The sequence below is a fragment of the Punica granatum genome, chromosome 3 (assembly GCF_007655135.1).
Source record: "Punica granatum isolate Tunisia-2019 chromosome 3, ASM765513v2, whole genome shotgun sequence".
NCBI lineage: Eukaryota > Viridiplantae > Streptophyta > Magnoliopsida > Myrtales > Lythraceae > Punica > Punica granatum.
Genome location: NC_045129.1, coordinates 851,733 through 874,433, shown reverse-complemented (window position 1 = coordinate 874,433; position 22,701 = coordinate 851,733). Strand labels below are relative to the sequence as shown.

General features: G+C 38.7%; 4 protein-coding genes across 6 annotated transcripts; 2 read left to right on the top strand and 2 right to left on the bottom strand.

Moving 5' to 3' along the window:
* Positions 1 to 10,356: 10,356 nt before the first annotated feature.
* On the bottom strand, positions 10,357 to 14,094 carry LOC116201638 (RNA polymerase II C-terminal domain phosphatase-like 4). Of its 2 annotated transcripts, XM_031532927.1 has the most exons (9): positions 13,815 to 14,094; positions 13,012 to 13,164; positions 12,735 to 12,796; positions 12,511 to 12,632; positions 12,244 to 12,424; positions 11,705 to 11,994; positions 11,186 to 11,371; positions 11,051 to 11,089; positions 10,609 to 10,911 (listed from the first exon to the last, which is right to left on the bottom strand). In XM_031532927.1, exons 2-9 carry the CDS (start codon positions 13,152 to 13,154, stop codon positions 10,609 to 10,611), a joined length of 1,326 nt encoding a protein of 441 aa, XP_031388787.1. In that variant the 5' UTR covers positions 13,155 to 13,164; positions 13,815 to 14,094. The 2 variants fall into 2 exon arrangements, with proteins under 2 accessions (XP_031388789.1, XP_031388787.1); XM_031532929.1 differs by lacking the exon at positions 13,815 to 14,094 and having other exon boundaries at positions 10,357 to 10,911; positions 13,012 to 13,154.
* A 902-nt stretch (positions 14,095 to 14,996) lies between these two features.
* On the bottom strand, positions 14,997 to 16,972 carry LOC116198486 (40S ribosomal protein S12-like). Of its 2 annotated transcripts, none has more exons than XM_031528641.1 (5): positions 16,818 to 16,972; positions 16,525 to 16,562; positions 15,934 to 16,222; positions 15,781 to 15,846; positions 14,997 to 15,314 (listed from the first exon to the last, which is right to left on the bottom strand). In XM_031528641.1, exons 2-5 carry the CDS (start codon positions 16,530 to 16,532, stop codon positions 15,255 to 15,257), a joined length of 423 nt encoding a protein of 140 aa, XP_031384501.1. In that variant the 5' UTR covers positions 16,533 to 16,562; positions 16,818 to 16,972; the 3' UTR covers positions 14,997 to 15,254. The 2 variants fall into 2 exon arrangements, with proteins under 2 accessions (XP_031384501.1, XP_031384502.1); XM_031528642.1 differs by having other exon boundaries at positions 16,847 to 16,966.
* A 131-nt stretch (positions 16,973 to 17,103) lies between these two features.
* Positions 17,104 to 18,542, top strand: LOC116198483 (replication termination factor 2). Its single transcript, XM_031528639.1, has one exon. The coding sequence runs from the start codon at positions 17,235 to 17,237 to the stop codon at positions 18,303 to 18,305; it is 1,071 nt and encodes a 356-aa protein (XP_031384499.1). The 5' UTR covers positions 17,104 to 17,234; the 3' UTR covers positions 18,306 to 18,542.
* Positions 18,543 to 19,695: 1,153 nt separating this feature from the next.
* On the top strand, positions 19,696 to 21,951 carry LOC116198484 (probable CCR4-associated factor 1 homolog 7). The gene is made up of 2 exons (XM_031528640.1): positions 19,696 to 20,127; positions 20,459 to 21,951. Exon 2 carries the CDS (start codon positions 20,540 to 20,542, stop codon positions 21,362 to 21,364), a length of 825 nt encoding a protein of 274 aa, XP_031384500.1. The 5' UTR covers positions 19,696 to 20,127; positions 20,459 to 20,539; the 3' UTR covers positions 21,365 to 21,951.
* The last annotated feature ends 750 nt before the right edge of the window (positions 21,952 to 22,701 follow it).

The window sequence follows — 22,701 nt, the reverse complement described above, 5'->3', positions numbered from 1 at the left end:
AAATCAAGATTGATAAAAACATGAAAGCAATCGTGCACGAGCTACGCGTGTGCGGGAGAGTTAGTATATATCTGTTTACCCAAAAAAAGTGTTTCATACTGCATGCATTTGCCTGTCATTTAATCACATTTTTTTAAGTGGGAAGAAGAAAAAATGAATAAACAGAGAAGAATATATTTTTCGCACGAGTCCAAATAAGTTTGAAAAGGCCCTTTTAATTAATTAATTATTAAAAATTACATGTTAAATTTTTAGAGCCGAAAGAAGGAAATTTCCTCTACGACCCAGTCAATCTCCTAATTTTTCTGATATAGTTGCGGATTTGATCATTGATAACAGCTAATATTTAAGCCCAGAAATTTCGAGGATGGCCGCCGAGAATTTGCAGCTGACCTTCGTTGAATTTAAGGGAGACCACAAGAATACATATACTTGATTTGATAAAAAGTAAATTTAATACGTTGCAACTATTTAATCATCAATTATTATCATTGAGAATTAGATAAAAGATGATGCAAGTCAATTGGGCCACCTTCTACTAGGCCATAAAAGATGAGAATTAGATAAAAGATGATGCATGTCCTTGGGTCACTTTCTCTTTGGCGGCCACTTGATGACAAACTATATATGCCTCGTGCATGCCAATTATATCAAATTAAGGAAATTAATTTAAAAAATGGTATTTCTGCCGCTGCTCTGTTTTCTTCACTAAATTCATGCATGTGGGTATAAATTATTTGGGGTTCCATAGAATAGAAAACCGTGTGCTACTCCAACTTTTCTCTCATAAAATATAAATATGTTAATTTTTGTCAAAAAAATTATGGAGCAGGCTTCATTAGAGAAATTTAAATTAATTAACAACTTAAGAAATTATTCCACTCAAATATATCAAAATTAGGGGGGGGGAAGGATCTTTTCTTAGGCAAGTTTTGCTTCATGGCTTGACCTTCATGGGGTGGATATTGACTAATGACAAAAAAAAAAAAAAGGGGGAAGGAAATAGGAAATTATTAATAGGATAAGAACCGATTATCTGTATCCAGTATAATCAGTGTTCGATATAAAAGACCAAGCATCGATAAAAGTAAAAAATGAATACTAATTTACAGCTACAATTTGGTGCCTCAATATGTTAGGACATAATTAAATCTTTTTAACGAAAGATCCTCTGTGATTATAGATAAGATTACTTTTCTATTGTACTTCATTTATATGGCAAGTCAAATTTTTTTGGTCTTTCTTTCTTTGGTTCCTATTAACGAATTTAACAAATATAAAGAATTTAAAAAAAAAAAAAAAAAGTAAGACAAAGGATCAAATTATAATTTAAAAGCATGCCGACCGGTTTTTTCTGGTTCAGGTTCTGTTTGGCTGCTATTCTATTAGGTTGGGACCCGTAAGTGTCATAACTCGCGAATTTTATTTGAGTATATAAATGGGAATGTATTTGTTCTGCTTTAATAATTTCGGGTCCAATTATTAATTATTTGTTTTGGAGAAATTTTCATTTTAGTAATTTTTTTCCCAATTTGCTCCCCGAAATTCAGGAACCCAATTTACAATATTTTAATGTCCTAAAAATTTTAAAGAAAATCGAAAAAAATCAATAAAAAAAAGAATAAAAACACATTGTGCGATTTTTTGCCTGCATCTTAATTTCCATTTAAACTACTCTTTATCGTACCATACAACCTAAACTGCCAGGATTTTTTCCGATAAAGGGCTAACTGTATATGGAGTTTTATATCTCACAATTACATAGGCATAATTAATTGAAAGAAATCCTAGCAGTTAAACTGTTTCATTAGACAAGTGATAGAAATAGAGAAAGATAATACTATTGACACTCGTTTTATTTATTTATTTATTTATAAGTGATGCAATTTTCATTGAGCAAAAAAATTGTACAACAATCCATATACGTCATGATACAAACTCAGAGAGTACTATAACCCTAAATTTTAAGCTATAGAACATCTAGACAACTTAAACTGTATATTTGGAATTGATAACAATTTCATTTTCAAAAACTCGATGGCATGGAGCACTAAATCCGCTACGCCTGGTGGTTTCTGCTCAAATATTCTCGAGTTCTTTTCGTTCCATATTACGTATATGTACATGGTCCAAATGACTCTCTGTGCAGTAGCATCAAGTGACCTGCCATTCAAGCTTGAAATCCATTGAAGTTCAAGTTTCCAATTTGTTGGTCGTCCAACATGACTCACTCGGCATAATAAGCTGCATCAGATCCCCCTTAGTAACTCTGCACCCAAAGAACATATGATTCCTAGTTATAGTCGTTGCAAAACTCACACTAGGGGGTCGGCAGGGACAATCCCCATTTAAGCATTCAAGTTACTCGTTTATCTTATCTTGCTCATTTCTTTTGAGGGTAAATTACACAAGGAGTACAAAATGCTTTGAAAATGTATCACTTTGGTACAAAAAAGTTTAAAACGTAACAATTGAGTACAAAATGATTGAAAATGTTGCAATCAGATACATTCATTCAATTCCTCATTGACACCGTTACCAAAATGCTGACATCGCAAAATAAATAAACAATCGACGAAGATGACTTAAAAAAAATTGATTGGCGAAGATGACTTCGACCAGCTGGCAGGGATGACTTCGAACGGCAGGATCGACACCCACTCTTTGACACCGCCGCCGTCGCCCGCTCACGACTTGAAACTGAATCGATCCAAGAATAACAATAATTCAAACCCCACGAACAATAATCCAAGAGTAACCCAATTGATTCAACGATAACCGAATCGACGAGACCGACGGTCGAAGGAAGAACTCAAACCCCATTGATTCAATCGATGAGCAAGACAAACCGAGCAATAATCGAAACTTTCGAAATCAGAGCAACAGCCTCCCGACCTCGGAATGCCATCGTACAAACCTGAAAAGACCCAATGAGAATGAACAACAAGCCATGGAACTCCTGCAACCACCAGTAGAATCGCTATCGCGACGACGCCCCTACAACTACTGGTAGCACCACCGTGACGGTGCTCTTGCAACCACTGCTAACACTACTACAACGATAGCATTGACCCCTTTCTCTAATTTTTTTTCTTTAATATAAAGGGAAAAAAAGCCCATAATCGAGGTGGGGGTACCCAACCGGCGACCACACCCCCCAATTGAGATTACCAGTAGACTTAGAGCCCACCGGCGACCTCGAATCAGGGGTGGCATCGCACGGGCAACACCCTTGTCTCCGATTTGAGAGATCTCCGGCGTTGGAGACTCTCGAATCGGGGGCAAAGGTGCCCCCTCAGGATTTAAGGTCGTCGGCGAGCTCTGACCTTGCCTGTAACCTCGATCAGGGGTACGGTAGCTAGTAGGGGGGCCTCCACCCTAGACTTGACGAGATCTCCCTCCGCTAATTGAGGGAGATCTCGTTCTTTTTTCTTTAATTGTATATATTTATTTTTTATTATTTAAAATTGAATTATTTATTTTAAATTTTAATTCATGTGAGAAATCTCTTACAAGTCAGTTGCCACCTCATTATTAACTAAGGTGTCCATTGGAATAGACAGAATGTATTTGATCGTAACATTTTTAACCTTTGTATGCTCAATTATTACGTTTTAAACATTTTATACGGAAGCGATACATTTTAAAAATATTTTGTACCTCTGATATAATTTACCCTTTCTTTTGATGGATGGATGCCTACTTATTCATCATCGCATAACATTGACAAGAGAATCGTGAGAATTTTATTAGTTAATCAATAATTAGGAAGCACGTGGCTTATTTTCTATATGTATGTATATAATTATTAGGAACCATGCAACTAATAATTAATTGCACCAAAAAATTACACTGAGGGGAGGAATATAGCCTTATATTAACTGATTACTAATAACAAAATAATTACTAGACTGTAGTCATACGGGGATTGAACAAAAGTTATATTGATGAAATTTTTTGCCCATTTCTTGTCAAATAAAGCAGATACGAATTCCAAGAGATAGATATTAGCCAAACAACATGCACAAACACCGGTATGAGGAAGAAGACAACAAAAGCACCGAAAATTCACGACGGAAATACGTAACATTATTAACTTATTGTCTATAATGGCGATTAATCTATCAATCAATCACCTAAAAGTCTAACCTATATTCAAATAAAACGATGACAAAGGAGATCCACTCCCGATAGAGGGACTTTATAACAAGCCAAGAACGACATTTGATTAACATAGCATATGTTCGAACATGCAATTGATCATCTTAATAACGATTGAGAGAGTCGTAGATGCATGCATCGGCTTTATGTACAAGCAATTTTTTTTTCTTTTTTACAGCGTTACCACCATACCTATATATCAATAGGTGAAGACCTTATCGAATCATTGTTTTTTTTTCCCGATGTTATTATCATACGGTATGTGGTCCTAGGAGTTAGGGCCAATAATTAGCCAAAAATAGCAAGATAACTGATGATATTGACCCGTCGACATTACATGTGTGAGACTTTTTTTTTTTTTAATATCTGAATCATGGTATTCAGAAGTTCAATTGAATCCCGATTAATCTAGTCAAATCGGATCAGCCCACAAAAGGGTAAAACTCTTTCAACATGAATTTTCTCTATTTACAATACTCAAACTCAATACATTGTTTAAGGAAAACAAGCGCCGAATCGTTTAACCACGTTGATACATGTTTGAGACTTTCTTTCCATTCATAATAAGACGTAAAATTAATTGCTTCCATCAAATGTTATTTCCATATCCAGTATTTAATCAAACGAGAGTTTTCAGACCGTTTGATCAATTTCTCTTACTCACTAAACTGTGTATCGATGATAAAGACTAGCTACTCCGACCAATGATCATGACACATATATAATGTAGTTATAATCGAGGGAAACGATAAAGAAAGCATAGAGATCTTCCTTATGAGCTATGAGTGACTAAAGTGTGATGCTCTACATATCAACATGAATAGTTGATGCACGTATATATTGTAGTCATGATATGTTTTTGCCTATTAATTTGAACCCATGAGAAACTCTGCTATTTGATGTAAAAATTATTTGATTACAGCAAATCATTCGTTTGTTATAAAATTTTGAAGTGGGCACGGTGTGGGGGCATGCATCAAGTCGTTCCATATCTCTATATATGGACGAACCAAATTTCACATGGGGGGTTGGGCAGAAGATTCTCGACGATTGAAGGCAATATTCCCTATTTCTTGATCCAGAACCCGATCTCTGTTTTTTTTTTTTTTTTTTTTTTTTTTTTTATAATTCGATCTATGTCAGTATGTCCTCCTTCTGTGTGCTGATATAAAATACATACATACATACATATATATATATATCATGAGATTTGTTAAATGTCTTATTTTATATATATATATATATATTATTTATCTTAATTTTTTTGGCCAATATTATGTATCTTAAATAGCTATATAGGAATAACATAACTTATATCAGTACTGATATGATAAGTATTGACGACAGTTCCAACCGGAAAAAAAAAATGATCCGTAATTGTCAGTCAGTATTAAACTGTCCAAAAATTGATGGAATCGAAGAGCAATGCTATACATGTTCGTTGAAAATTGACTAAATCTCCATATATGTATAACTGTCCTCGGTAGAAAAAGAAGAAGAAGCATATATATCTCGATTGGTGATTTTGAGCTTCTCTTGTTCTGGTCTCCAGTATATTATCAGATTCAGAACTGCCCATCTGATCTTTGTTCTTATTTTCCTGCAAAACGTATATGAAAAAGCTAGAATCGCATTGGAAACATACATGGTGATGCAGAAATAATATATATGATGCATTATATATATGCCTGGCGGTCTGTATATATGAATAAATAAAGTATATAAAAATTATATTAATATGTCTGGTAGTATGCATGTATGAATAAAGTAACTTATGCAAATTAAAAATAAAAAGTAAAAAGACAAAAAAAAAGAGCAAATAAATTAGGTGTACTATTGAGCTTATTAGCCCAAGAAATCTCTGGGCTGTGGCTGTCCACTCCGACGAGTCCGACCCAACATCGGGACAAAACTTGCATATATAAAGTATCTGGACTAAAAAAAGAACTAAGTATTTTTTCTCTGTCGAGCTCATATTTTCGGCGTCATTTATTTTATATATGTCCCTCTTTATGAAAGAATATAGTAAATATATTATGGCTTATTTGTGGTGGGAATTATTGCATGGCGCAAATTAAGTTTTAAATAAGTGAATATTCGATCAAGAAAACTTTACAATATTATAATTTTTCTTACGAATATAGAGAACCGTATGATTTAATTTTCTCATGAATATTTAGTTCAATACGGACGGAACCACAATATGACAATACAACCTACAATCGTATCTGTACACATATGATTTATACCTATGCATTTGTGGAGGTATCTATGCATGCGCGTGCTACTATATATGTACTTTATTATGTCATCATCTCGGGCTTTTTATTTAATTTTCTAATGGCCATTATATGCATTACATATATATAAGCTTCCTCTCTTTGATATATATGAGTTTATATACAAAAATCAAAATATGGGATAATTATTTGAAGTAAAAATGAGCACTATATATACTTTTTGCGGTGATCGATAATAACGGAAACTCTCTGTATATAATCCACGCGCGGCTACATCCTGACAAACTTCTTTAAAGGAGAATGTTATTATTATTATTATTTTTTAACTGAGTATTAGAGTGCAGGATGGAAGAACGGTTTTTCTTGTTGGCTGCATATTTTTATATATAATATTATTCCTAATTTCTATCTAGAACGTAATGGTGTATTTAAATTTTAAAGTAACTTTAATTTTGTTTTTGATTGTGAAAAAGGACAAGTGAGATGTGATTATAAATTTGACTTGAGAAACGTGTGTTTTTATTGTATAGTGTGTTGAGTTAAAGTTAAAGTTAAAATTTTTTACTTGAAAAATGTATATTTTTTATTGTATAGTGTGTTAAATTAAAGTTAAAATTAAAATTTTTTATTTGAAAATTCAAACAGAACTATGTTATGATAGAGACATCACTCAAACGACGCGGGATGGCGACTTTCACCAGCATTTGGACACATGGAATCTTTTTTTTTTTTCCTTGGGGGCCATGGACACATGTAATTATCTCAGGACGTCATATTAGGAAAACTTACAATCGTCATGTTCTTTTATATATGAAAAAATTTGAATATGATTCGATATTCATCGTTTTGAGAAAAATAACGTTTTTCCTTTCCTCTCGGGGAAAAAAATATTAATTTTCCCAATTCATGCAATTTTATATTCATGTTTATTACACTAAATCATTGAGCAAATAAAATATTAGCATGTACCAATTGATTACCCTCTCCATCATTTCTTACATCCAATTAGGTAATTAATATATATGTTTACTGATGGACGTGATTTTAGTTGATTCTTTTCTCCAATTTGTTTTTCCAATGGATCCATGAATTTCAGTTGTATCGCTATATAATTTGTTTGTGTTTAGCTTAATTATGAACTTTCAGGTCGACGCATGCATGCACTTCCATTTCCTTTCATGATTGGACCGAAGGTCGAAAATATCATATATAGTACTCAAACCTTCAAGGCCTGATAAAATATATATATATATATATATATCGACTTAATGGGGGTGGTGGTCTTCAATAATATCTTCGAGTGGTTGATGTAATTCTTTGGTTGATTTTATATATAGCTAAGGCCTAAAAAAGAATCAGCAAGAAAAAATTATGGCCCCGACCATATATACTAGCTACACGAATTAATAAGGTCTATCTTGGCCATTTACATTTCTAGATAAGTGTATTTATTGTAATTCTATAGCGGTTTTTGTAGTCGGCTGGGGACATAAAGTTGAAAAAACTACCGATTCTGAAGCCAAGCCATCAGTCTTTACTTCACCTATATGTCAAAGGACTCCCAGAAAACTTGAAGGTAAAAAAATTAAGAAAAAAAAGTTGCATAAATAGTACATTAATTAAGATGGACACCCCGCTCAATGGAGAAAATGAATTATACGATGAGTCACTAAGAATGAGAATCCATTGATATTTCGAATTAGGTTAAGCTATTTAATTAGCTCCTAATTTTTACATATATGTATGGTCCAAAATGGACGACTTATGTATCTTTCATATCAAAAACTAATTGCGTCATCATTTCAAGATTCCTTGATGATTAATCAAATGCCCACCAATTTTTTTTTCTCTCTCTCTCTTGGCAGGTAGTGATGTAACCAGGCAATGCATGATCAGACCCTGTCTCCGGCTTTTGGTTCTCCGATGAGCATTACCGCTACTTAGCATTCTTATCAAACAGTCAACACAAACGCGCGCGCACACCAAAAAAAAAAAAACACACGCATGCCTGTACGATCATATCATGTATACAACTTAATCAGTAAAATGACACTTGGCCTTCAGCAATTGTCTTGAAGTCTTTTAGTTCACATTGATTGATGCCTTTTCTCATCGGTGATGAAACAACTAGAACGGACAAGTATATATGTCACTTAATTGGGATTTGCCAGGTGGTGGTCATCAGATATTTTTGCTTCGTGAATGAATATATAGTAATAATTAGCAGCTCTATTATTTACATAACATGCATACATATTTACATCTCTAAAATGCATGGTACTATTACCTATTAACTATATCTATTAATGGTGGGGTATATTACTTACGTGATTAGGCATCACAGAAAATCATGACTTGAGCTTATTATTCACCATTGATCCAATGCATTAACAAATAATGCAAAATTATATAACAAAATGAGCAGTTTTGGTTAGAAAAAAAAAGGATCGTTCTTAAATATATATGATTTATAACCGAGTAAGATACACACACATATATATCATCGGTTGGCCGATATATATAACAATTATTCATTAAACGAGTTTATACAATTAAACTATGTACGTACAAAATTAAGTCCGATGTAGACATTAAATATAATGAGCTGCCTCACGTGTATATTTGGTCTGGATCAGTTTTTGGGATAAAAACCGCGGAATGAATGAGGGAATATAAATTGAGAGAAGATCATCGACGGCGAACGTGCGGTCCATTTATCATATAGAGATGACGAGGGATGCATGGGAGTGGCTAAGTCGTCGATCGACCATGTAAGAGCTGGAAAGGGACATGAGCCGATGGTGGAAATTGCTGCATGAGAAAGAGGATTTAAGGTGACAAGTGTGCAATCATCACGGTGGGGGCATACATTTCAAGATCAGACCGATACCTCTCTGCGAACTAAAAAAGAACAACGAATATTAATTTCTTGTCTTCGCACTCCCTATCCCTCTCTTTTGGGTTTAATTTTCGGGGAATAAAGAGATAAGCTATCAGATAATAATATAATAATAAATACATTTGAAAATATGTTATCTCAAAAGTCTCGACTGACAATGCCTTCATATATGCTCTGATCAAATTAATTTGAAGATATGATAACAACTTCTACTTACCAGTTCTAGCTTTGGTTACGTGGGGAGGAAGAGTTGCTGCGTATATGGTCGAATCTCTCCCGAATCATCGCTCAATCATTAAATATCTTTATCACTAACTCGTAATTGTATGCCACGAGGTTCGACCTGTATATTAAATTAGCCTCTTCTCGATCTACTTATGTACTTTCTTCAAGTGAACGTATAATGTGATCCTACTGAAATATATAATTCAATGCGTGAAGGAATTGGTTCGTATGTCGTGTCTATTCAACATGAGCTTATCTTATAAGCAGCACACATCATTTTCCTTAGAACTGCAGGAAATAGACCTCGAAGTTCGAGTGACATGACGAATATTTGTATGAAAAATGAAGCTCATACTGGTAGCCAGGGGTCCTGGTAATGGACTCGTGGCTGCATCCTCGCCACTTAATAAGAATCGGAACGCCTAACAACTCTCTCTGTATGAAATTGTGGTGTCCGAACAACGGAGTAGACCGTAAGATTGATTCAAAACCTTGACATAGCCCTCTGGAGGTCAGGGGTCATGGTCTCAATTATAATTTCAAGCCCACATGAATTGGATACAGCGTAGTCGGGCCGAATTGGTTGGTTCGTATGTGCAAGCACTCTAGCTAGGGCCACTTTGGCCGATGTTAAGATAAAACTTTTCATCAGGAAATTGGCCATAGGCCTTTATTAACTCAACAATTATGCACTGCCTCCAGACAACAATTAGGTATGTGATCCTAATGGTTTGCACGACCACATTGACCATTGTTAGCTCACCGATTATGCCCCTGCCAAACACGAGGGAGGAGCTAAAGGGGGAAAAGTGTGCAGCTGAATGAAGCACATGACCGAAAGATGTCCACAAAAATTGTGGATCCTTGAATACAAATTTTTGATGTCGCACAAGCTAAGGCCAACCTCAGTACTTCGGCTTGACAAAACCGAAAACTGAAAATCAAGAGATCCCAGTTACCGTGTCAGTTTCAACAACAATTCTATGCAGAAGATCGACATTTTTACAAAAATCATGGCGAGAATCTATGACATGTGTAGTCTAACACTACAAACTGGGGGTTATCCTGACTAAGTCACTGGTTCTACAACTGATTCACGGAGTAATTATCTTCCGGGAGCCTTTTCCACAAATAGAATGTGGCTTCAATCCATTGAGGATGCACTAGGAATTTCTTTTCCTTCACTGCCCATCGAGACTTCTCCGTCTTTGGATCTGTGGCCACCACATGGGTCACTGAGTCGTCGAGCTCAACTAAGCAGGTGGCTCCGAGCTGCTCTGCCATCTTCCAGAGCTGGTGACTTTCGGCAGGAAAAGAGGTGGGGAAGACCCGACTGAACACAATCTTACACCCTTGAAGAATTTCCTTCCGAACCGTTTTCAGGACCTGAGATTATGAATGATAAGTGGATGAATTTGATTCACTGACCAACAATCAGTATTTATCCACATTTGCTTTCCTGGGATAACAAATATCATTAAAACAAGAATTAAGAATCTGAAAAACGGCCAAGTCTGGATTTTACCTCCCTCACATCCCTATTGGGCAGACTGTCCCCAAGCTCCTGCATACCCCACACATCCATATATGAGAAAACCAGAATGTCTTCGAGCAATAACCACTAATGAATGCATAATATAGAAATTTTAGGAGTGTGTACATCAAAAAACAAGGAGTGCGCACGCTTCAGAACTCTCAGAACCGCTGCGAGTGCTCCGTCAGTCTCGCTCTCATCACTCTTTAACTCAGAGAGGGATTTGCATGAGAAGCCAAATTGTTGACAACTTGAGGCGAAGAAATGATATCTCTCCATTAGGATCACATTGTCCTTGTGCTTAATCCATGCCTGCGGAACAAGCATCAAAACGATGCATCTTGAGAGCTGAACATTTTAACATCTGCTAAAGTTGATAATTAACCGAATTTGAGGCATGTTTTGCAGGAATGAAAATCACATGCATCTGAACTAAAGATTTAGATAGTAACTCATCAGACCCCACATAGAACAGGGCAGAACAACTAGGAACCGACATATAGAGATTTCTAGATACCAAGAAAGATACAAATAAGCATTTATCCCATATCAATCCATAATTCAGCAGTAAGGAGCAAATATAGCCCCAAATACCCTCGTAAACATTGCAAACTTTAAAAACTTTATGATCTCAACTATACTCACATTTTCTGTGTCATCTAGGATGAGCACAGCACTTTCTTGACCCAGCACCACATCAAGGCCCTTCTGGTGTTTCTGTGTACCATCATCCCTTGAGATAACTTTAGCATTGAAGTATTCATTTCTCGGGTCAAGAAGTTTCGCCATTTCCCGAGCATAGGGCCTATCACCCATTGTGTATATATACATTTCAAATAATTGGCTAGCCTCCTTCAGAAATTGGCGGACATAAGGCCTCAACTTTGTCATCATTCGCATATGCTCCAGCATGAACAGGTTGCCATTCTCAATATCTGCCCATTGCACTTTCAATCATAATAATGCAGAATAGGAAGTACAAAAGATATATACTTGTGCTATAAAGTGAAGAAGTTATACAAAACGAAGCTGCCTTACATGCTTTTGACTAGGGTAGTTATTTAGCTGAGTGCACGTGTCTGTATACCAGATTACAAAATTATGCACTGCACACATGATCCTTCAATTGAAAAGCTATTGTACATATAAAATAATACAAAATCGATACATATACAAAATAGTACCTTGTAGAGAATCTGCTCGGCTTTTTAAATATTCCTCCTCAGAGTTCATATGAAAAAGCAATGTTGAGTTGAGCAGTGTATGATCCAAATCAAGGATCAAGTACAGCCTTTTTCGACTCAATAAATTCTTTGTATCTGCATTGCGTAATCGAACAATTTCTTCATTTGCAAGACGTAGACCCTAGAAAAACATGCATAGTTGTATCAACTGCTAATCCAAGATAAGATTATTGACAAGAAAATGGTCATACAAAAACGAAGACACACCTTGTGTATGTACCCTAATGATACAGAGGAATCCTCATCTATCCTTTGCCCACATAGGATGCACATATTCCCAAATGTACCAGGATGTGCACAAATATCTTCGATCTTCGAAGTTCCGGCACCTTAATAAGTCAAAACCCAAGCAAACAGTTAAATTATTTGTAACAAAGAGATTTATCTCAAGCCCAAAGGAAGTATGCAGTCCCACAGTCAATATTTTCTACCTGTTGTCGGTTCGTGTGTGTTCTCAGGAATATCCAACACCTCCACCTTATGCCTCTTTACCCTGAACATCAGTTTACTAATTGAAGACTGCGGACAGGCAATCATTGTAAACGCAAATAAAGTAACAAGTACAGTACATCAATCAAATATAACACTGCACAAAATGTTGCTCAGGCTTCCATATCAACAGAATACAATTCTCAAACCCACGTCGATAGTTCAACAACTAGTTCGAAAACCAATATGAAGAACAAACGCATCAAGATCCTCGATTACCTCTTGCTCTCAAGATCCTCTTCTCCATCACTATCCTCATTCGCTGATGAGTCTGATGCAGTAGAAGTTAAATGCGTGTCAAGAAAGGAAGCAAAATCCTCACTGCTGGAAGAGTGCACCGGAGAGTCGGTCACCAGAGTCATTTTAACAGAGCTACGCAATAAACAAGTCGGATTAGCAAAATTATCAGCAAAGATAGAGCTATCATGCTACAATGTGCAAACAACAGAACTGAACAAGAAAAAGCGCATTCGGTCTCATATCCCAAGTAAAGGGTATGACCCAAAGAGAAACTTCTTATCAGCAGGGAGACGCTGCAGCGGAATTCCACGCATAAGAGTGATTAATTGGTCTTTTTTTTTTTTGGGTTTAGTGAATTTTTAAACAATCCAATTGACTGTTAATTCTAGATTCACAACATAAATAACACAATTGAATGAAAGAAGGTGGAAGAAAAGAATCAAGCACCAACCTAAACATGCCTATAACCTACTCGGCTCCAACTTGAACTCTAGCATAATTCCCTCGTTCTTCACTCCCAATTCATAATCCCACTAACCAAATACTCTTACTTTCACAAGAACACAATCGGATAAATTAAGCTTAAGCAAGAAAAATCAACAATATCAATTCTTCCCAACTTAATTTGCCAACGATTAAGAAAATTCGTGGCCCCGAGCCGTGTTACTAAGTTATCTAATGCAATAAACTAACCCCATGCCGCCAAGGTAACGGAATACAATCAAATAAAAGCTTAAATAATCAAAAATCACTATCTAGAAGCTAGTCGAGAGTAACCAAACCTCTTCCCGGTGGATTCCGATTTCCCTATCTCAATCTACCATCAGTCTTCTCTGTCGTACTTCCCTCTCTGTTCGTATTGTCAGCCCCCGACCTGCTCCTTTCCATCTTCCTCTACCTTGAACTCATGCATGCCGAGCTCTGTGCCTTGCTCGCGTGCTTTCGTGCTCTTGCTCTCGTCCTCCCTCTCCCTCTCTCCCTCTCATCGTCTCTCTCTCCCTCTCTCCTTTCTGTTCCCCCTCGGCAGCAGCCTTCCCTTCCCTTCCCTCCGTTTTCTTTCCTCCGACCAAAACCCCCAAAGAAAAAGAGGAGGCGGTGGAGAAGATTCATGTAAGAAAATAATTGGGTGGGCTTGGTGGGTTTGGCCCAAACTAATTTAATAAGCCCACATATGCCTAAAATAAATTACGTCTTAATATGAGTTTTATGTGTGCGTGTGAAAATGCTTATATATCCAAAATGCCGTGTCTCACAATTTTAGTGGTTGGAAGCCCGATTTTCTGCTACATATTAATAGCCGCTTATAAAAACTGTTTCATTTTATTCTCTATTTCAAATATCAATTTTAGTTTCAATAATTTTAAAATGTTGCTTCTAAACATTTTAATTTATTCTGAAATCAACACTTTTTTTAGCTATTATATTTCAGTGCTTTTACATTAGCAACAACACCCTATGTGAAAAAGAAAAATGGACTTTTTGTTTTGTAATTGGCTTAAACTAATTTTCGTTCTTTCGTTCGGGCGTTAGCATAGTCTTCTCTTTTCAAGACCACCACAAGGATCTTTAGAGGAGATAAAATCTGCTCGAACATAATTGTATTAGGGAAGACCGCTCGAGCGTAATTTATAACTTGGCAATACCTTATTTCATACAAGTTTTATTTTTATTTTTATTTCCGCTTGATTTTATTTGGTTCTATACTTGGATTATACCCAACGTAGAAGACTGAATCGCATAATTTGGATGAATGACACTAACACAAAGATGTCAGATCATACCTAGTTATTTCACCTAAGTACGAATATTTGTACCTATTCACATTAATTACCAACTCGATGAGAGTGATAATGATTTTGATGACCGACTTCCCACTGCTGGGCTCCACTAGAACATGATCCTCTTGCTAGATCTAATCAGCGGCCTTTAAAGAACCCCCCACAGTTGAATCCAACAACAGGGGATCCAAACTGCTAACAACGGCAGATTCTAACTTGAAATATTGACTCAAATGATGTCATTTACAATCTCTTGCATCAAGTAAATACCACAGATGACAAAATCTTCGAGTTAAGCCAACCAAGAAAAGAACAATGTAATGATAAAACAGGATTTCATGTCTTTGCAAAGCTCAAAGTAGCAGCAGCGGAAAAAGAAAAAGACTCGTAACTAATCTGTCTTATAAAGTCCTAATGCCCCAAGTAACTTGCAGCTCCAATGTCTCAGTTAGACTTCAAATACTCGATAACGACGTGGCGAGCCTCTGTCTCTTCCCCAAAGTCCTGCAAAAATTAAGCAGACGGGTTCAAGGCTACTATCAATGGCAACGTCCAAGAGAAAAATTCATCGAGCAATATTTGGAAAAGCTAGTTGCCGCGAGGTTTTTGGAAAAAAAAAAAAAAGAGACTACTAGGTAGACGCCAGAAGCAAAATGTACGATTAACAGCAAACATTATTGATTTCCGAATAGCTAAACTGATAGAAATGTGTGTCCTAAAAGCCAAGGCTATGAGTTTGAATTAATGTAAAAACATCACAACATGAAATCCATTAGATTTAGTTGTAGAGGAACCATAAGCAACTTCAGCTTTGTCTACATTATGTAGGATACCTAATAATAATACAAAGAAAGTTCCCTGGGACAATATCGATCAATCTATCTTCTAAAATCTAACAGGCCAATACCAGAGAATACAGAGAAGGCCAAAAGTTAGAAAACTAGATGAGACAACGTCAACATACACTAACCTTGACAACAACACAAGAGCAACCAACCACCTTCCTTGCCTTTCCCTCAGAATCAATCTTGCAAAGCTATACAAAAAGATACACAAGGCCACGTCAAAGATACGATTGCAATATAGAGCAGTGCAAGAGACGAGCTGTTAATTTGGCACTTACACCAGCCCACTCGCCGAGAGTTTTAGCACTAGGCACATTAATCAAGTTGACATTGTGCTCGTTGCAAAGCGCCTTCACCAGCTTTAGATAATCAGGTTGATTGCAGTCCTCTGCTAGTACACAGAGCTGGGCAGCGTGCTTCTCGATTACTTTGGCAGCTTCGTGGAGCCCACGTGTAAGCCCACCATGGGCAAGGGACTTCCTTAGCACAATCTGCAATGCTGTCATAAGATCCATCGGCTCGCCCGGAGCTGGGGCTGCAGTCTCAGCAGCAGGGACACCTTCTTCTCTGTAAATAAGAGAATCACGATCTAAGTCCGAAACTTTTCTTCACACGATAGATCTAGGACTGAAAAGCTGCATCACTGCTCTCTTATCTATCCTCTTGGAATCGGAATTCAAACAAATGAAGAGCAAGTACAGGCTCGAAACCACGAGAGATTTCAAATAACCTAATCATAAAGAACCAAAAACAAAAGAACATCCCCAATCAAACGTAGACAGTGGGATAGGAACAACAAGTATGCAACATCATAACACATGGTCACTCTTGCATGCTGATAAGAGTTATAGAGATGATGACAAACACACCCTGACATCTTCTTGGTCGATGCTCAAGGCACAGATTCCTGCCACATGAAAAGCAAAAGAAATGGTCAGAATTTGAATACCTCCATTAATGAAGAAGAAAAGAAGGAAAAGATCTAAGCTTTACGAGCAGATCACCCACAATTACCGACACCTGACAGACAAGGAGCCATCAAATTTTCCATTGACTCATTGTCACTTGTATCTCGACAATCATGCTAAGTTCTCTCAGAACATTGAGAAAGTTCATTTGCAGTGAACATTCATAAGCAGAGATTGTATAGGATCATGTTTACCTCTGGGAAGATGAAAGAGTAAAACTCACAGAGCTTCGACGGCTCTTCCGGTCAGTGGAAAGGACTGAGATGGCGGCAGAGCGGCTGTTTTGTATGTGCACAGCTTCAAATAAAGAGAACCCTAATTACCCGTAAAGGGTGGCCATACTTAGGGGGCAATCCAGCAAAATCAAATAGCATGGGGCAAATTTACGTAAATATGAATAAATGGAGGACCAATATGATAAAATGTAATGGCTGAGGGTGATTTTGCAATTAGTCTCCTTCCCTCGAGGTCAGTCGGCGGTTCTCAACTGCAAAAGGCCGGCGAATGGCCATCATTTAGGACTCTTCCGATCTCCGTCTACTTCATCTTCTTCTTCCCCTTCAGATTCCCAAACCTCAGAGCAGAAACCCTAGCCCCTCCAATTCTATACAATGCCTTCCAATTCCCTTGAACCCCTTCAGCGTCAGATCTTCGTCCAATTTTCCGAAGCCCAAATCCCCCTTCAAACCCTAGCCCTAAGTCCGACGACATCCCAGACCTTCCACCACCTGAAGCTGTCCCTCTTGCCCAATCCAGCTCAATCGTCCAATTTCTACTTCACTCTCAATGGCAGAACTCTGGACGACTCAGCTCCAATTTCCAGGGCCCCAATTGCGAATTTTTCCACCTTGATTTTGCATGGCAAGCTCCGTGGAGGCGGCGGAGATGGAGGGGCCACCGGGGCCGAGTCCCGAGACTGTTACCTCAACATGTACGCGGAGAAGAAGCCCGACAAGGTCGACCCTAACGAGCAGCGGCTGTCGAAGTGGCTCAATTGTGCCCTGTCATATGAACCCTTGAGAGAGCCTTGCGTGATCGATAAATTGGGGAACGTTTTCAACAAGGAAGCCCTCGTGGAAGCTTTACTAGGGAAGAAATTGCCCAAGGCGTTCCGCCACATAAGGGGATTGAAGGATATGATGAATATCGAGCTCTCATGGATTCCGGGGATCGAAAAGGGTCATGGCGGAACACAGTTCCAGTGCCCGATTACAGGCCTCGAGTTCAATGGGAAGTACAAGTTCTTCGCTTTGAGAGGTTGCGGGCATGTGTTGAGTGCGAAAGCACTGAAGGAGGTGAAGTCCTCTTCATGCCTCGTGTGCCACGAGGAGTTCGAGGAATCTGACAGGATCGTGATCAACGGTAGTGAGGAGGAGGTCGCAGTGCTGAGAGAGAGGCTGGAGGAGGAGAGGATGAAGATCAAAGAGAAGAAGCCGAAGAAGGCGAAGAACGGACAAGTGGGCGATCAAATCGTCGGTGTTAAGCAGAAGGCTTCGGCCAAAGGAGAAGGGAATGGCAATGGGAAGGCTGACAGCAACGGTTCCGCGAAACGGTTCAAGGCGGCTGATTTGGCACCTGCGAATGCTAATAAAGAAGTGTATGCCTCGTTGTTTACGTCTTCGAGGAAATCCAATTTTAAGGAGACATTTAGCTGCAGGTCACTCCCACTCGGGAGGAACTGAGAGCTGCTGTAGGAATTAATTCCTATTTCATTTGTAAAATAAGATTTGGTCGTGTTTCTGATTGGTGGGTGTAGGACTCTCTCAGACTGATCTTCCTTCTAATGATGTAGAATGATATTCCAATTCCTATTCTCGAATGACTGATGGATTTGTGAGTTTCTTGCTTGCTTGGAAGGAAATTCATGGGTAGTTGTTTGCTGGTTTTTCCATGGCTTCTAAAGTTGTTTTGGTGAATAATGCAGTCTATCTAGTGTCCATGGAGAGTCTCCAATGAGTGTCCAACTCCTAGCAGAATTAATGTTTGCAGGAACTAGGTAGTTTGAGAGGTTTTCGTGCTTGTTGGGAGTTAATGTTCTGGTCATTTTGCAGCTGAATCAGTTTAGTCTAATGCATGCATGCATGTAATGCGTGGGTGATGAATCTGATGATCTTGAATTGATTGATGCGGAAGAGGTTTTATTGCTGAGCTATATATCTGCAGTTTGGTTGCAGCAAAGGATGAGAATGAGAATGACTGTTCATGGGATCAACCTCCTTTTTTATCCCGTCGAAATAAATGCCATGCTTTCTGGTGAATTTTTCCCATGCTACCTCGTCGATGTCCGGCACCATTGGATAGTGGATATACCATATGTACACTCTACACATCTCCTCGGAGGGGCTGCCATCTCCGGCAACTTCATTTAGGGCTGAGATGGCTGGAATCAAGCAACCTTGGCCTCCGTCTACCCAGATCAGATCCGAGTTCCTGGGTCCCCTCGTCCAGAAGAAAGCCCAAATCCAACCGAATACTGCCTTAGGCTTGGTTTTTGGTTGGGGTGGGGGGTTTGGCGAGGCCTGTGAAATTTGTCTCGGGTTACTTCAGGCAGTGCGGCGGAAAAAAAATTGGCATTGTATTATTAGGACGATATAACAATACTGTTAATTAAACGAAATGAAAAATGAAAAAGAAGCTAATAGGAAGATGTCATGTGGAGATTTCTTAGTTAATCAATTAAAATAACTTGGCTTTTAGTTCAGCGAAATCTAATGGATTTGGTTAAAGTAAGTAACTTGAGAATGGGAAAGTAATTAATTAACGATAGAAATGTCATATGCTTGATTTTGGTGTTTGCTGGCTTGATTATGATCATTCTTAGTGACGAACATGCAAATTCGAACCGGCCAGCCGTCTCTGTCTTTGCATGGCAGATGTGAACCTAATCATCAAGCCAAAGTTTTGAACATTTGATTTACCAATGGAGATTTGAGGTTTTCTAGTCGACAAGAATTTCAAATCAAGATTAAGGAAGAGTGTGTAATCTGAACCGTTGAGAGGTCAGGGTTGAATCCTGGCCGTGAACTTGGGGGAACCCGAGCTGAAAAAAACCAACTTCGTCTCATTCGATCGGTTTCGATCTCACAGAGCAACAACACACACAGTCGTCCCGTCCCCCCCCCCTCACACGGTGGCGGTGGCGGCGGCGGCGGCGGCGGTGGTGGTGGTGAGTTAAAGAAGATGTGAGGGAGCAAAAGGGGAAGGTGAAGGTCTCCTCCTTGCTGCTTCGTTCTTGCTCTCTTCTTCCTTCCGTAATCCCTTCCTCCCTCTCTGCAGAATCACTTTCTTCCCATCACTCTTTCCAGAAGAGAGAAAAAGCCCCAAAAAAATCAATCCATCAATCGATCCAATCACTTCTCGCGAAAATCCCTTTAATTTCCCAGAAAATTCCAGAACCTTCCCCGGGAAAACCCCAAGGAAAAAAAAAAAAAAAAACAAGGGGGGAGCTGGGTTCACCCGAAATCGGAGCTGCGGCCCGACAACCGCGTACTCGACCGCTCGAAGGTGCGATTCTTGTACCTTTAATGTCCTCTTGTCCTCCTTATTCATGTTATCTTGGTACGAGGATGTTGACCGTGGTTTGTCGGCACTGCTGCCCCTTATGTTCATGCTGCAACCATCACCCTAATGTCTTCTTTGATGCACTTCTCTTGTTTGAAGATGATTAAAAACTTCATTTTTTTAAATATCAAGTCTTGATTCGGTCGATTATTTAATATGTGGAGTTACTGGTACTACCATTTCAAACTCCTGGTTCAATCCTTGTCTGCCTCATTTCAGAAGTTCTTCCTTGTTCTCGTAGTTTAACAGCTTCACTTTGCTTGATATTTTGCAGATTCAGTATTCTTGGTTTGAAGAGGTTTCTTGCCTTTCTTTTGCTCCGATTCGGTTATATGCGGCTGAAAGTTGCCGCGAGATGTCTGTCTTGTCCAAGAGCGAACTGATTCACATCAGGGAAGTTTGGAATGACAATCTAGAGGATGAGTTCGTGCTGATTCGTGAGATTGTTGATGATTACCCTTACATTGCCATGGACACCGAGTTTCCTGGGATGGTTCTACGCCCAGTTGGGACCTTCAAGAGCATCACCGAGTATAACTACCAGGCACTGAAGGCCAATGTCGATCTCCTAAAGCTGATTCAACTGGGTCTTACTTTCTCCGATGAGAATGGGAACCTCCCAACTTGTGGGACCGATAAGTATTGCATTTGGCAGTTTAATTTCCGCGAGTTCAATCCCGACGTGGACGTCTATGCCCACGATTCCATTGAACTGTTATCTCAGAGCGGAATTGACTTCGGAAAGAACAATGAGAAGGGTGTTAGTGTGATCCGTTTCAGTGAGCTTCTGATGTCTTCGGGAGTTGTGTTGAATGACAGTGTTCATTGGGTTACCTTCCACAGCGGGTACGACTTTGGTTACTTACTCAAGGTTCTAACCTGCCAAAGCCTTCCCAGCACCCAGTCAGCTTTTTTCGATCACATCAGGATTTTCTTCCCAGTGCTTTATGATATCAAGCACCTAATGAAGTTCAGCAACAGCCTTCATGGTGGGTTGAACAAAGTAGCTGAGCTGTTGGAGGTCCAGCGAGTTGGGATTTGCCATCAAGCAGGTTCAGATAGTTTGCTGACTTGCTCTACGTTCATGAAACTGAAAGAGAACTACTTTGGTGGCGCACCTGAGAAGTATGCGGGGGTTTTGTACGGTCTTGGAGTCGATGGTGGACAGAATGCTTATTGAATTTGGAAATGGAAACCGAGAGTTATGAAATGAAATAAAAAAGAAGGGAAAAAAAAAAAGCAAAAGAAAATTTGGTTGTTTGATAGCCCTTGTGTCTCCTCCTCCAATTTCACGTCTCTTTCTGCAAGAGTGTGCTTTTATTTTTATTTGTGCACTCGCTTGCTTTATCCTTGGGCTTCTTGTTACATATCATTTGAGTTATTTTTGGTGGCTTAGCAGCAAGAAGGGAAATTCTTCCGAATGTTAGGTGAAAATATTCTCGTTCATTGATGTGTTTTCATAGTTTCTCACATATGCAAGAAGCAGACAGTGAAGGAACGAATGAAGGATTAGTGCTCCGGCATTTCGTGATGAGGTCAAAGTGAGAAACTCATTTTGAAGCAATTTAGAGGCATTTGGGTTGCTTAGTCTTTGTTTCGGATTATGAACTGCATTACCCTCCTCTGTGCTTCGAGCTAGCTGCATAAACTTGCCATGCAGCCCAGAGGAGTCTCCTTGAAGGTGAGAGATTCGATTTTCACCACGTCTGTATATTTTCTTGACCAGTTTAATATAACTGATCCATGCATTTTCATGCATGTTATTCACGTGGAACTTTTGCAAACCTATATCTGGGGATTGACAGCCTGAAATTATAATGGGGTTGTGCTTTCAGTGATGAATTTCTGGAGGAGATGCACACAACCTTTCTAGTTCTTAGAGAACTGTCTTCTTTTGATATGCGGTTTGGTCAAGTTGTATAGCTCTTTCTTTTGAGATATTCCGTTTTGGTGAGTTCTACCAGTCGACAAAACATGGAGACAAGGACAAGGCAATGTTGTTGTTTGGGCCTTTACAAGTTTTTAAGTGCATGAATTTATGAATCACGTACCGCCTTCATTCCGTTGTGTCTGGGAAATGTGCTCTGCTGCAACAGTACTCAAAGGTGGTCTCAGACTTTGCTATTTTGCTAATACGAGACTATCTCTCGAGGAGCCGAAAATGATCGGTATCAGAAGGGCTTCGTATGAGATCATTCATCGATAATGGAATTATTGAAAAGGAGGCCCATAAGGCAGAGGAGCCCATCCAAGCAGGCTTTTGTACACCGAAGAGTTGGCTATATTATGTATATTTGGATTATGTTTCTTGCGGAGTAGTTCTCCAGTTGGATGGGCTGTCGACTCTAATTTATAATTTTCTTGACCCGGTCATTGCTCGAACTTAGATTCATATTTCTTCCCTCGGGTTCTTAGGAGGACACGCCAATGCCATCTCGAGAAATCATAACTAGTTCACGTGCCAGCTCTAGTCCCTACATCTGAAACTGAGACGAGAACTCGAATAGGGTCTTCGCC

Bases quoted from the DNA above. Each gene is read 5' to 3' on its own strand.
- LOC116201638 (XM_031532927.1), bottom strand. From the start codon at position 13,154: ATGACTCTGGTGACCGACTCTCCGGTGCACTCTTCCAGCAGTGAGGAT. The intron at 11,372-11,704 runs GTGAGTATAGTT...CTTGTTCCGCAG, and splicing joins TCCTAGATGACACAGAAAAT to GCATGGATTAAGCACAAGGA. The intron at 10,912-11,050 runs GTAAAATCCAGA...TCATAATCTCAG, and splicing joins CCAATAGGGATGTGAGGGAG to GTCCTGAAAACGGTTCGGAA.
- LOC116198486 (XM_031528641.1), bottom strand. The intron at 15,847-15,933 runs GTAAGTGCCAAA...CTTTTTGTATAG, and splicing joins CTCTCGGCGAGTGGGCTGGT to CTTTGCAAGATTGATTCTGA. The intron at 15,315-15,780 runs GTTAGTGTATGT...TAATTTTTGCAG, and splicing joins GCTCTTGTGTTGTTGTCAAG to GACTTTGGGGAAGAGACAGA.
- LOC116198483 (XM_031528639.1), top strand. From the start codon at position 17,235: ATGCCTTCCAATTCCCTTGAACCCCTTCAGCGTCAGATCTTCGTCCAA.
- LOC116198484 (XM_031528640.1), top strand. From the start codon at position 20,540: ATGTCTGTCTTGTCCAAGAGCGAACTGATTCACATCAGGGAAGTTTGG.